Genomic DNA, 14,222 nt, shown 5'->3' on the forward strand with positions numbered 1-14,222 from the left:
TGACAGTGGCGTGATGGAACTCTCAGTTTTATTGTGATGGACTATGATGACTTTGGATACAATTGGAGCTTGCACATGGCTGCTCCTGCGACATCATTGGGGCTGGCTGTTGATGTTCGGGGCCCAGCGTGGTACCCGGGAGCGGCTTCGCCCCCGGGCTGGTCCTCGCCGCCTGGAGCGGCTCCTGCGGCATCTTCGGGGCTGGCTGGGGGTCTCTGCAGCCCGATGTTCAAGAGGGGAGCAGCTTCGAGTCCGGGCCCACCTTGGCTGTCTGGACCGGCTTCCATCCGCTGCTGTGGAAGCCCTTGAGGACCGCGGTGCTCCCCGTCTTGTGCATCTGTTGGTGCCGCTCTCAGCACTTTGGGTTGGTGCCTGCCTGCTCCCACGTGTTTGGCGTCTTCGGGGCTGGCTTGGAGAATCTGGGGCCCGGCGCTGCAAGGGAGAGCGGCTTCTTGTCTGGGCCCGCTGCCCCTGTCTGCACCGGAGGTTGTAGCCAACTGCAGGGGAGTTCCTTGAGGACTCTGATGTCCCCTGGCTGGCAGAGTTTAGGGCGCTGCTCCCGGCAATTGGGGCAGCATTATGGCTGCTCCCACGGTGTTCCTGGGGCTCATTAAAGCCATTTTCATCCCGGTGTAGACGTGGGCGGATTCTCCTCCGGTCTGTCCTGCGCTGCCTGGACAGGCCGCCGCTCTCAGGCATGCGGGAACAGTCAGCTGGCCCCAGTGGTGCCTGGCTGGTGGTGCTGGAGCTGCTCCTCTCTGGTGTCGCAGAGCCTTGGGATGGCTCCATTTCCTGCTGGCTGATGGTGCTGTAGCCAGGAAGATCTGAGTTGCTGCCGGAGGCTGTAAGGGGAGGCAGGAAGGTGAGCAGGATGGAATTACAGCCACGGGGTGGAACTGGCTCCCATTTGTCCAGGGCTAGAGGGATTTGAGCAAGGCCGCTCTGAGCAGCCGCTGCCAGGCCTCGCCTGGCCCCAGCCCAGCAGCACGCGGCCGTTTGCCTCTTACCGGTGCCCTCTCCAGCACAGGCGTTGCACTCCCAGCTGGCTGTGCTCTGACTCAAGTTGGAACAGCGCCGATGAGTGCCTTGCGCAGCACAGGAGCTGCAGAGGAGCAGCTGCCAGGGCCTGGGGAAACCAAGGGGTTGTGGCCATCAGGACAAAGTGATCTGAGCCCGGGAGTGCCCGGCACGGCTCTGGTGCTCAGTCCGTGCTGCCCCAGGCTGTGGCGAGGTCGCGATCCCACGCAGAGCCCCAGAGGGCTGCTGAGGCAACTCACCCCTCTCTCTCTGCGTGCTCCCTGCCGCGTGGGTAACAGCAGTCACTGGCATCGCATCTCCTGTGCCTCTCGCGTAGAGATGTGTAGGCGTTGTTGCCCTCCCATGTTGGTCTTCTGCCAGAGAAGGGAGGGAATGTGATGAGCACCCGCTGCTCCAGGACTAAAACTAATCCAAGGAATCCCTCCCCCTCCACCCTGTCTCCAGTTTGAGATTCCCAATGGTGCTGAGGGCCATGTTGATGGCTGCAAAGGACCAGGCCTGCTGGGACAGTCCCTTACAAAGGACAGCTCATGTGCCCTCACATCTCAAGAGCTGGCTGAAAGACACCAACCTGCCTGGGATTCGGATCCCCATAAAGAGCATGTGTGGAACAAACTTGATGTCGTCTCTGCAGAGGGGGCACCGGAAGTAATAAAACCCTGCGTGCAGAGCCTGTTCCTGCAGCAGAAACACAAGCAGTGTGATTGTGAGCCAGGCCTGATGCTGCTGAGCACCTGTGGTGCTTGCAGGGTGAGGGGAGGGCTCCTACCTGGATGCAGACCCGGTGGAACCAGGCGTGTCGGCAGGCCGGGCACACCATGGTGCTGTATGACCTGCCGTCCCCCACAGGGTCCATGCAGATGATGCAGGTCGTGTCCTGCACAGGTGCTGCCTCCACTGCCTGATGTGGGCGGTGCTCCCAGCAGAAGGACCTGGGGGAAGATGGGAGGGATGGGCAAGGTGAGAAGTGCTGTGAGAAGGGGCAGAGGAACAGGAAAGAGCCCCAGGCCTTGGCTGTGGCTCTGTCAGGCTGCTGGGAGGTGTCACAGCGCGTTCCTGGCTTCTTTGGCTGGTGCTGACAGCAGGGGTTGGAGGCCCACAGGCAATGACTGGCAGCCCTTACCTGAACTCTCCAGTGTACTGGGTGACGCATTCACCCTCCAAGGCGCAGGAGAGATGGAAGCTGCGGTCGCAGCCTGGATCTGCGCAGGTGATGCTGGCTCCCAGATTGCCACAAACGAAGCAGAGCTGGAAAGAGCAGAGCAGCCCCCATCAGCAGCAGCCCCAGGGCCTACGCAGCAGACCCCACACCTCTGGGCAGGGCACAGGATGGGGGCAGGGCTGGGTGGCACTCTGCGGAGCTGCCTGGTGAACTGGGCTGGTCTGCAAGAGCAGGAATTTCTCTTGGAGCTGCTTGGAAGGGCTGGGATTGCTTTCTTTGGACCAGGCTAAGCTCACCAAGCCTATCCTGTCACAAAGCTCCCTGTTCTGGTCCAGTGCTCACCATCTGTTCTGCCTGCCTCATGGTGCGTACCAGATCTTCTGTGCGAAAACGTCTGTAAAATATGTCTTCCGAACGTTCACGAAGACCATTGGCAAATACCTGTACAAGAGGAAAGAGCATGATCTTGTTAGGGCAGGAAGCAGGGAATCCCTGGTCGGAGGAGGGTGTCAGGAGCCACGTGGGAACTCACCGCACAAAAAGTATGGTAATAGAATCCACCGTTCTCTTCTTTGCGCCCAAGGATGCTCGAATCCTCATCCACTCGGCCACACAGCACGCATGCTGGAGAAGGGAGAGTAACAGCAGTGAGCGCCTTGCGGGGCCAGTTGTCCCCGGGGGCTGCCCCAGGGGCTGCTCCGTGCCGGCCGTGCCAGCTGAGGGGCAGGGCCAGAGGCTGAGGAGAGGAAGAGGCATTGCAGGCCCAGCGGTGCCAGCAGCCAGCCACAGCTCAGCCGCGGCCGCTTGGCCAAGGAGCAGAGCGGCACGGCCTGCCCCCGCCTGCCCTCTCCGCCGCAGACAGACCCCCAGCCCCCCTCTGCCCGGCAATGGGGAGCTGCGTGCAGGGATTCTTCACTCTCACCTGGCTCCATCAAGCCGGCAGCCTCCTTTGTCTCCATGGACACTGTGTGTGTTGATGACAAGCACTAACAGAATCTCTGTCCCAGCAGTTCTGGGCTTCGTCTTCCGCGTGCCAACCTATGGGAGAAGCGGGACGAGGCTGAGTTCTCAGCTCAGGCCCCTGAGCGCTGGGGAACCTTCCTCCCTGGGCAGCTTCAGGCAGCCCCTTCCTCCCTGCTCACCTCACCAGGTTGCACTGAGCTCGGCCTGAGCCCCGCAGCCTCAGCTCTGTTCCGCACCCCGTGTGTCACAATGGCCGTTCCGTGCCACCCTCTGTGACGCCATCACACCTCACAGGGGCTGAGGGCACCCAGGCAGCAGGGCGGCGGCTCTTGCAGCCAGCGCAGGGCGAGGGGCCCGGTGCCAGACGCAGCCCCGCTGGAGCCCGGCGTGTTGGTGCTGCTGAAGGCACTGGGTGTCACGTGCACCCTCCTGGCCCCACCTGAGTGCTGCCGGGCCTGTGGCTCCATCAGTATCCCAATCAAGTGTTTACATGGTTCCATTACTAGATTGTGGTTTTGCCACTGTCCTGGTTGTATGATTTTTGTTTTCAGTATTCCACACCGTAACAGCACGTGAAGCACCGGGAGCATGTACTGCTAAGAAGTGGGGCAAGTAACCACAGCTGCAGAACAGCAATGCCCCTCCTCATACTGCCAGGTGCTTTTCACTGTGACCAGCTCTAGTCTCACCTTCCAGCATGCTGACCATGAACTGAAGGGTGATCTGTGCTCCCAGAGCAACACAAGGAGAGCTACTAAACGCCAGTAGCCACACTTCCACAGTAAGAGGGAAAGAAGTCCGTGGGAGATAACAATCCAGAAGCTCTGGAGAATAAAAGCAGCTGAAAAAGTTGCTCTTACCTATGAGCACCAGAGGAAAGCTTTGAAGAGGGACTTCCTAGCTCCTTATGCTCCAGTCCACCATATAACCTTACAGATGTAAAGCTCAAATCTAAAAGTAAACCTGATTGCAGTTAACTGCTTGGAAGAAGCTTGTAAGACCTGCCTGGAAATTGCCATTTCAGATTATAGAAGAAACTGATGAGACAAAGTCAGCCATGCTGATGAAAAGGCATCATCGCAGATACTTGAATTCAGCACATTCCAAGGTGACTCCTGTTCTGGACATGGAAGAAGAATGTGGAATTCTCATCTATCATACATATATGCCATGTCCACTTCAAAAAAGACAAAGCTCCTTGCCCAGGAACAAGTTTCTGGGCTCAGTGCACAGATTGCTTTGGGCAAGATAAACGGACCTACTCAACCCGAAGTGTTAACAGTGGAGAAACAAAGCAAATTTATACTTAAGAGTTTCTCCATGGATTGTTGCTGAAAAGGAAGCAATCTCTTCTAAGTCATGAGACAAGAAAGCTGCTCACTCCCATTTCAGTTGTTTTTTGAACTATTTATTTTGAAGCACACTTGTGTAGGGAGATTCAACCAAAACAGAGAAAAACAGGGAGCTCTGCTGCAATACCAAATCCCAAATGGCTCTATCCATTAACAACATACACACGTGGACATTTTGTAATCTGCAGTGTTCTGCAAAGCACTGAAGTAACTGTTAGGTACCATTGAGTTCTGTTATGGGAATAGCTATTGAAATTACTGCCCTGAACCGTCGCTCTGCTCTGCCCCTGGACAACTCCAGTTCGAGCATTTTGGGAGCTCTCTTAACAGCGCTGAGCCGTGCATCCTCTGCCAAAACTGAAGCAGAATTGTATCAGCATTAACATATCAGCTAATGAGACAGGCAGAAGTTACATGCAACCCCAAAACGTTGAAGTGCAATACTCTATTAATGAATTTAAGCTATGAAAGTGTCCAGTGCGATCCTCTGTACTACACCTACCACGTGAATGCCTTATCACCTCACACTAATTACTAATTAAGAGGCCCTATCGGCCTCTTAAGCCAAGGGAACCATCTTATACCTATTTCAGTGGAGAGCTTGTGGATGAGAATCAAGGGGCAGGCTGGTATGGCTGACACTGTTGTGGGAGTGTGCTACAGGCCCTCCGATCAGGAGGAGGAGGTTGATGAGACCTTCCACAAGCAACTGGAAGTAGCGTCACGATCCCAGGCGCTGGTGCTTATGGGGGACTTCAATTATCCAGATATTTGCTGGAAAAGCAATGTGGCCAGGCACGCGCGATCCAGACGGTTCCTGCAATGTGTTGATGACAACTTCCTGATGCAGGTGGTTGAGGAATCGACAAGGAGAGGGGCACTGCTGGACCTTATTCTCACTAATAGAGAAGGGCTTGTCAGGGAAGTAAAGGTCGGGGGCAGCTTGGGTTGTAGTGACCACGAGATGGTGGAGTTCAAGATCCTGAGTGGAAGAAGTAAAGCAAAAAGTAGGATTGCTACCCTGGACTTCAGGAGAGCCAACTTTGATCTCTTCCGGGACCTACTTGGAGCTATCCCATGGGCTAGAGTGTTAGAAGGTAAAGTGGCCTGTGAGAGCTGGTCGGTATTTAAGCAGCTCTTCTTCCAAGCTCAGGATCAGTGCATCCCTGTGAGGAAGAAATCGGGAAAGGGTGACAGGAGACCTGTGTGGATGAGCAAGGAGCTCGTGCGCAAACTCAAAGGAAAGAAGGCGGCCCATGAAATGTGGAAAAAGGGTCTGACCACTTGGGAAGAATATAGGAATGTTGTCAGGGCCTGCAGGGATGCGACGAGGAAGGCTAAAGCCCACCTGAAATTTAATTTGGCGAAGGGGATAAAGGATAATAAAAAAGGTTTTGTTTTTTTTTTTTTTTTTTTTTTTTTTTTAAGTACGTTAACAGTAAAAGGAAGACTAGGAAGAATGTGGCTCCCCTGCTAAGTGACGGAGGTGTTCTGGTAACAGGGGATGCTGAGAAGGCGGAGATACTGAATGCCTTCTTTGCTCCTATCTTCAGTGAAAAAGCTCCCCCTCAGGAATATGAGACCCTGGAGGTTAGTGAAAGGTTCTGGGGAATGGAAGACCTTCCTTCAGTCAGGGAAGAGGTGGTGCGAGAGCGCCTAGGCAACACCGATGTTCACAAATCCATGGGACCCGATGGGATGCATCCATGGGAGCTGAGGGAGCTGGCAGAGGTGATTGCTGAACCACTTTCGGTCATTTTTGAGAGGTCTTAGAGGATGGGGGAGGTGCCTGAAGACTGCAGGATAGCCAATGTCACTCCGGTCTTCAAAAAGGGCAAGAAGGAAGATCCAGGCAATTATAGGCCAGTCAGCCTCATCTCTGTCCCTGAAAAGGTGATGGAACAGCTTGTGGTGGATGTCATCTCTAGACAACTGGAGGAAAAGGAGGTTGTCAAGAGTAGTCAGCACAGGTTCACCAGGGGGAGGTCGTGCTTGACCAACCTGGTAGCCTTTTATGATGATATCTCTGGCTGGGTGGATGGGGGGAGAGCAGTGGATGTAGTCTACCTTGATTTCAGCAAGGCTTTTGATGCTGTCCCCCACGACATCCTTATAACAAAGCTGAGGAAGTGTGGGATAGATGAGTGGACAGTGAGGTGGGTTGAGAACTGGCTGACTGGCAGAGCGCAGAGGGTCATCGTTGGCGGTACAGAGTCTGGTTGGAGGCCTGTAACCAGCGGTGTTCCTCAGGGGTCGGTGCTGGGTCCGGTCTTGTTCAACATCTTCATCAATGACCTTGATGAGGGGATGGTGGCCACCCTCAGCAAGTTTGCTGATGATACGAAGTTGGGAGGATTGGCTGACACGCCTGAAGGCCATGCTACCATTCAGCAAGACCTGGACAGGCTGAGAGCTGGGCAGAAAAAAAACGGATGAGGTTTAACAAAAGCAAGTGTAGAGTCTTGCATCTGGGGAGGAATAATTGCATGCACCGGTACTGGCACAGGGGATGACCTGCTGGAGGGGAGCTCTGCGGAGAGGGACCTGGGTGTCTTGGTGGACGACAGGTCGGCCATGAGCCAGCAGTGTGCCCTTGTGGCCAAGAGGGCCAATGGCATCCTGGGATGCATTAAAAAGAGCGTGGCCAGCAGGTCGAGGGAGGTGATCCTCCCCCTCTGCTCTGCCCTGGTAAGACCTCGTCTGGAGCACTGCGTCCAGTTCTGGGCTCCCCAGTACAAAAAAGACAGGGATCTCTTGGAAAGAGTCCAGCGGAGGGCCACGAAGATGGTGAAGGGCCTGGAGCATTTCTCTTATGAAGAAAGGCTGAGTGAACTGGGTCTGTTCAGCCTTGAGAAAAGAAGACTGAGAGGGGACCTGATCCAGGTCTATAAATATCTAAGGTGTGGGGGGCAGAATGGCGAGGCCGGACTCTTTTCAGTGGTGAGTGGAGACAGGACAAGGGGAAACGGCTGGAAACTGCAGCATAGGAGGTTCCGCACAAACATGCGCAAGAACTTCTTTACAGTGAGGTGACGGAGCACTGGAACAGGCTGCCCAGGGAGGTGGTGGAGTCTCCTTCTCTGGAGATGTTCTAGACCTGCCTGGATGCCTACCTGTGCGACCTGGTGTAGGGAACTGCTTTGGCAGGGGGGTTGGACTCGATGATCTCTGGAGGTCCCTTCCAACCCCTACATTTCTGTGATTCTGTGAAATTAGTGTGTTTTGTATGCTTAGTACTGACCCTTAGTATAAGAGAAACGGAACTTCTAAAATTGCCTTGCAAAGCTCTGCCATCTGCCACTGCTGAATTTAAAAAGTTTGTCTGTCCAAGGAGGCTACGCTGTGGGATTCCACAGCCTGATTTCAGGCAAGGCTTATTGGCATAGGGCATGCTCTGAGAGGGAGCAAGAAACATTTTTCTTCCTTACCTTCTTCCTTAAATATAAGATGGCTATCAAAGCAGCCACCATCCACCCCTCCTTACTTTGGAAAGGCTGCCCTGCGGGTCAGCCGTGAGGTAAAGTTAGTTGGCGCTTGGCGCCTCTGCTTTGGCTCAGGACATTGGTGGGGAGTAAAGAGAGGAAAGGGGGACAGGTAGCAACAGGGTTTTTGCAGCGGGCATGCTGCTCCCTAAGGTACTCTGTGATTATACTGTCCAGTGTGGGTGGGGAAGGAAGGTGTCTGTCCAGCTGCTTTTTGATAGCTGGGCTCTGGCTGTAGGCGCCATGGTCCGATTTTTGTCGCAACACTCTTATTTTTCTGCTGTTGCAGGGAGATGGCCTCTCCCTGACAAAGCTAATCCTGCCAATCAGAGGAGAGTTGCTGGCATAAGAAGGGCCTGGAAGGGCAAGTGGACCTTGGGATGCAGGTGGCCTTGCCTGAGCATGGACAGATGTGGCAGCAGAACCTACAGAAGTGTGGCTACTCAAACGGGCTGAGATGCCATTAGCTATGCGAGGAGTGCGAGGCAGGGCCACGGGAGAGGCAGCAGCCGCAACGGGGGTGAAGGCAGATGAATGGGATGCTGCAGTCATGGGTAGGTCAGCCTCTTTAGTAAGGACAGATGCGGTTTCTCCTAGGCCCTTAGAGATGAGATGGTTCCGAATCAGGAGCAGCAGCTCCTTCTCAGGAAATGTGATTCTTGACTGAGCCACCACATCCGCTTTCTGCAACCGAGCCAGGGAGACATCTGTGCCAATCAGCAATGGCTTCCCAGAGACATGCTCTATCAGTTCAGCAGCATATTTACAGAACTTCACATGCTCACTGCGCTTGTCCTGAAGCACTGGCTCTTTCATCAGCTGCTGAATTTGACAGCTGCTGAAGAGTGGGAGCTTGCTGATAATCTGCCGGACAGTACTGCTGCGTGAGAGCCCCACCAAGGCTTTGCAGGCTAATGCTCGGATCTGGTCAGCATCTGTGATTGGCATCTTTATAGACAGCAATGACAGCAGCACTTTGATGCCATTGTTGGACTGCACTACATTCCACATCTTAGCCAGTGTACGCTCACAGCTCTTAGGGGCCTGAGGAAGCTTTCGCCGAGGAGTTCCAGAAATGAATTTGCCAATACTGGAGATCCGGTTATCTGGGCCGCAGACACAATTGATGATGATCTGAAGGGCTGATTTCTGAATCTCAGCATCATGGATGAAAAATTCACTCTCAGCAACTCCAAGGATGATACTAATACCTAGTGAGGGAAAGAAATTATTTATTTAATACTCTCTCTCTGTAACTTAACTGATGCAGCTTTAAGAAAGGGAGTCTTTCACAAATCTGAGAAAAATAGCTCATTTCTATTCATTCTGGGGATTTCTGAAGTTGGGTTTTTTTTTGTTTTTTTTTTTTCCTCTCTCTCCTAACTAGCATAAGACACATTCTCTTGCCTCCCTGACAAAAGTTTTTTGTTTTTGTTTTGTTTTCAAACGCTCTCATGCTCATTCATCAATATCAGTAAACAAGGACTCAGGCATGGCACAGGATTGCCATCTCCGACATACCTGGCACAGAGAAGATGCATAGGCATGCCTCTAATTCTTACTACAGAAAGCAACTTCTGCAGAAGATATTGACAACGTAGACAAGAAAGAGAAAAGAGACTTTGTTATGAAGGGGAAAAAATAAATAATGTCATAGCTTCCTAAATGAAATTAATCTACATGTTTCACGTCCACTTCAGAAGATTAAAGACTTAGAAACAAGTATTTAGTCCAGAAAAAGTTGTAAGCAAAATACAATTTCTTTTGCACAAAACCTATCATCCCTCTTCATTTCATAGAGTCAGGATCTCTTTAATACATAGGCCTTAGATCTGACCCAGGTGCACTTCATTCATGTGCATACTGAATACTGAAGCCAATTAGAATATAACTCAAACAAAAGCAGAGTATAGAGTATAACTCAAACAGAAGAAAGGCTGAGTGAACTGGGACTGTTCAGCCTTGAGAAAAGAACACTCAGAGGGGGATCTGATTAATGTTTATAATTATCTTAAGTGTGGGAGTCAAAGAGACATGACCAACCTCTTCAGCGGTCTGTGGGGGACAGGACAAGAAGGAACTTCCTCACAGGGAGGGTGAAGGAGCGCTGGAGCAGGCTGCCCAGGAAGGTTGTGGATTCTCCTTCACTGGAGATATTCAAATCCCATCTGGACACCTACCTTTGCAGCCTGCTGTAGGTAGCCTGCTTTGCAGGAGGACTGGACTCTATGATCTATAGAGGTCCCTTCCAGCCCCTACAATTATGTGATTCTGCAAAATCTATAGCAATAGTTCTCCCATATTTCCAAGGAGACCTAAATTTCTGGGAAGCCAAGGGAGCCTAATAGTCCCATAACAAAAGCAAATTTGCCTGCATCTGTACTTAATGAGCCCTTGAAAACAAATGTGAGTCACAGATCATACCTTCACATTTATAATACAACCATAGATTAATCACGACAATTTTAACTGCAGTCTACTCTCCCATTTACCTGTATCCCTAATGATAACTTTGTATACGTTATTTTAACCCTTTTTCTCAATGTAGCAACAACCAGCTGAAAAAAAAAAACAACCAAAAATCACATAGAAGGCAATTGATAACAGTGTGATCAATCAAGACCACATTCAGCTTACCCACAGTGGAAACGGTAGATCCAGCTTCATCTAACACATCCACAGGTTCTGCCAGCTGTAGTTGGATTTTAGGAACCACAGTCAGGATGGCTAGCACATCCAAAGCACAGCGCACTGTGTCGTTCCTGAAAGCAACATGAGAACTTCTTAGAAGTGTACTCTAATAACAAATCAACCTGTCATATCTGATATTTTTGATGATGCTTTCTGATCAATGTGCTGCTCCTAAAAGGCTGGTTCTCATAGAAGATACTGCTCACCTACTGTAAATACACACACTATCAACTGCAGTTTGGCATGCATCTCACCCTGCCCACAGGCTCCCAGAAGCAACACAATTTTGAAATTACAGAAGCACAAAGTAGACTTATCTACAAAAGCATCCTAAGCTTCTTCACCTAACCTAACTGTACGTATCTCAGTTTAAAAATATCCCTGTCGAAAAAACTTTGTTGCCAATGAAGTAGAAAAGTCTTCTCTCTGAAGCGAAGGGGAGCTGTCTGTCAAGTCTTATTGCTAAACATGACAGATAAAAGCAATTTCAGCACCAGATTAACAGACACAGGTATGTGGAATATACCTGCTGAACACGAGGTGGAAAAAAAGAGAAGGACTGATGGCTTGTAAGCCTGTATGGAAAGGTTGGAGTTAACCCAGGCTGCAGTTAAGAAACAGCTGCAGAGAATAACAAGCAGGAGAACTGAAATCACCCAGGAGAATGCAACTTGAGAGAGAGGGAGGGAGGGAAGGGACTGCAAAAGCAGGACAGATTTCAAAGGCTTTCAAAGCTAAGCTATGCAAAGAGCTCCTGTTCACAGCAGAAATAAGGAGAAGGGAGTCCTGGTGACAAGAAGACAGTTGATGACAACTAGCCACAGCAGACAGTGCCTTATCAGTGAACTACACCAACACTCTTGAGATCAGATGCTCATTAGGATAAACAGAGGCTGAAACATTGCACCCATCCTCCCTCTGAACTGGGGACAGGATCCTAATAGTATCTCTACCAGAGTCTGGTATAGTTCCCTTTCTCTTATAAGAGTAAGAGTGCTGCAAATTTTGGGGTGGGCTGTGGGGGAGCAGGGCCACAGAAAGATATCACCACAGTGCCCCATATAGGAGAAAACTAGAAGTAGAATCACAAGGTAAGCCCCTCCACAAACATGCTGAGTTTAAGAGTTGGTGGTATATCATCTAGGGACACTGTTACTGTGTGTTGAGTTCATCTTCAGACTTTTTCCCCTCTCAAATACTGGCTTGTTGCATATTCGCAACTCCTCTGCAATGTAACTACTCAGTATATTTCAAGTATCAATAAGTGAATAAAAGTGATGCAACAGAGGACTGTGCATAAGCTAAGCCCACTTCATCCAGATCTTCCACCTCTTTTCCAGGATTAGATGTGTCTTGACTTCACCTTCTACTTAAAAGGTTTTCTAAAACCCTTCTATAACAAAAAGATAAGCAAAGGAAGAACTGTGCCTAAGCTGTACTGTGATGCTGGTTTCTCAAATCAAAGGTGCGAGGCACCTTGGTTCTTCAGGATTCTCATGGCATCTCTCCACCTCAAGTTTTTAGTTCTGCTTTCCACTATGCTTTTATAAGCACCACGTAACCACAGCACAGGCCCCTACGACCTGCCTTGCACGCTCTAAGAGAAGGAGGGAATCTAGAAATTCAATGACTATCCTGCCCAAAAGTCACAACTTACTGCTCTAAAGAAATACAGCAAACAGCTCACCTTGCATAGTACGTCTTCCAGTTACATGCTATTGAAATGAGCTGAAGCATGAGCTGGACACAAGACAATTTAAGGAAAACTTCCGCTGGCTCCCAGTAGAGCTGTGCTGGCCCATACTCGATGAGGAATTCCATCATCTCTACAATCTGCTCATGAGTGTAGGAACAGGCCTGCCAGGAAAGGAGCTGGAAGCATTAGAAAGAGATCACTAGAAAGAGAACATTAGAAAGAAATCAAGTCCTTCACCGCTGTGATTTAAACTGAAAACTGGAGTCTTATCAAAGTTGAAACTATTATTTTCTTGCAAATTATTTACTTTGTTTATTCTCTGCTGTAGAAAAAATACCCAGCAATTGCCATGGTAATATGCAATAGTAAGTTTAATAATACATTCTGCTTCTTTGCAGTCCTAGAAAGCTTAGACCAGTTTAAAAAGTTATTCTAAAATTCTAGTCTGCTTTTAAGCTACTGTGTAGTAGCTACCAGATTATCACTCAAAAGAATCATATGAGAAAGTACACAGGTCTGAGAAATATTCAATTAAAGTTTTTAACTTCTGACTACAAAATATACTGAATGGCATTGCAAATAAGCCTGCATTTCAGCTCAAAAAATATTTTCTAATCAAACAGCTTACGCACATTAATCATTGAAAAATACGTGATTTTTGCAAAAGTGAAAAAGTGTTTTTTCATTTCAACTTACTACAATGGAAAGCCATTGTAAATGAAGCCAGAAACCAGAAATGAAGGTACTACCTCAGAACAAAAAGCCACAAGTTTTTTTTTTTTTTTTTTTTTAAAGTTATAAATAAACAAAACACCACACATTTTTGCAGAATGAAAAAAAAAAAAAATTGTCCAACAACAGTATTGCTCTGCTCATTCCTAAAAAATACGATCTCTGACAAGTATCATTTATCACAACCAATTAAAATCATCTCAACATTTTCAATCTATGTATCTATAATGCAGACCTTGTTAATGTGGGGAGGTTGCAGCATGCTGCTCACCTTGTACGGGGGCTGTGGATGGACCAAAACACCACCTTCAGTGCGCTGGAGTGACTGCTTCACCTGTTCAAGTTTGATAGCAAGGTGGGCTTCAAAGTATCTCCGCAAGGCCATGCAGGTGTGCTTCCCAGTCTGGCGACTGGCAAAGATCTCATCACCACTCAAGAGAGCTCCTTGGTCTTCCAAGTTTAAGATTTCAAGGGTACTTATCTTCAGTACAAAAGTTGAGTGGAAAGAAAAAAATTTCATCAGTTCACACTTCAGAAAAAAACAGCACCTACAATTCTCAGCTGCACCTGTGTAAAAACCAAACTGAGTTTGCTTATGTGTCATCTGTACCAGACTCTCTCAGGCACAGAATGAAAGCTTCTTCTGTTCAGATAATATTTAAACACAAAGTGCTAAGTCTAATAAGAACCATTCCCCCCTTTCACTGGAAATGCAGGAAAAAAAAAATCCAGAAGTTACATTAGCAAATGTCTAGAGGCACTGTTGTATTATATTAGGCATTATATTGCACAACACAAGTGCTTACACCCTGCAGTGGCAAGGTCTCTGAGTTTGTACCAACTCAAGCTATCAGGACTGCCCATGCCATGCAGAAGTACCAGTTTATCATAGAATCATAGAATCACAAGGTTGGAAAGAACCTGGAAGTAGGTGTAGGGTGTACACCTGGGTAGGGTGTAGTAGGTGTAGGGAACTGCTTTGGCAGGGGGGTTGGACTCGATGATCTCTGGAGGTCCCTTCCAACCCCTACAATTCTGTGATTCTGTGATTCACACCTTGGAACTCAAAAAGATTTAGATTTAGGGAAAAAAAAATAAAAAGAACG

The 14,222-nt window shown here is 49.3% G+C and overlaps 2 protein-coding genes across 2 annotated transcripts; both read right to left on the reverse strand.

The window, feature by feature from the left end:
• Positions 1-3,237, reverse strand: LOC125703369 (PHD finger protein 7-like). Its single transcript, XM_048967749.1, has 9 exons — positions 3,123-3,237; positions 2,733-2,824; positions 2,543-2,641; positions 2,162-2,286; positions 1,808-1,970; positions 1,610-1,716; positions 1,278-1,391; positions 1,008-1,126; positions 1-842 (listed from the first exon to the last, which is right to left on the reverse strand). Exons 1-9 carry the CDS (start codon positions 3,157-3,159, stop codon positions 94-96), a joined length of 1,605 nt encoding a protein of 534 aa, XP_048823706.1. The 5' UTR covers positions 3,160-3,237; the 3' UTR covers positions 1-93.
• Positions 3,238-4,555: 1,318 nt separating this feature from the next.
• Positions 4,556-13,592, reverse strand: LOC125703370 (DDB1- and CUL4-associated factor 1-like). Its single transcript, XM_048967750.1, has 4 exons — positions 13,388-13,592; positions 12,376-12,545; positions 10,635-10,759; positions 4,556-9,208 (listed from the first exon to the last, which is right to left on the reverse strand). Exons 1-4 carry the CDS (start codon positions 13,499-13,501, stop codon positions 8,022-8,024), a joined length of 1,596 nt encoding a protein of 531 aa, XP_048823707.1. The 5' UTR covers positions 13,502-13,592; the 3' UTR covers positions 4,556-8,021.
• Between the last annotated feature and the right edge of the window lie 630 nt (positions 13,593-14,222).

Source organism: Lagopus muta, chromosome 21 (genome assembly GCF_023343835.1).
Source record: "Lagopus muta isolate bLagMut1 chromosome 21, bLagMut1 primary, whole genome shotgun sequence".
NCBI classification, from domain to species: domain Eukaryota; kingdom Metazoa; phylum Chordata; class Aves; order Galliformes; family Phasianidae; genus Lagopus; species Lagopus muta.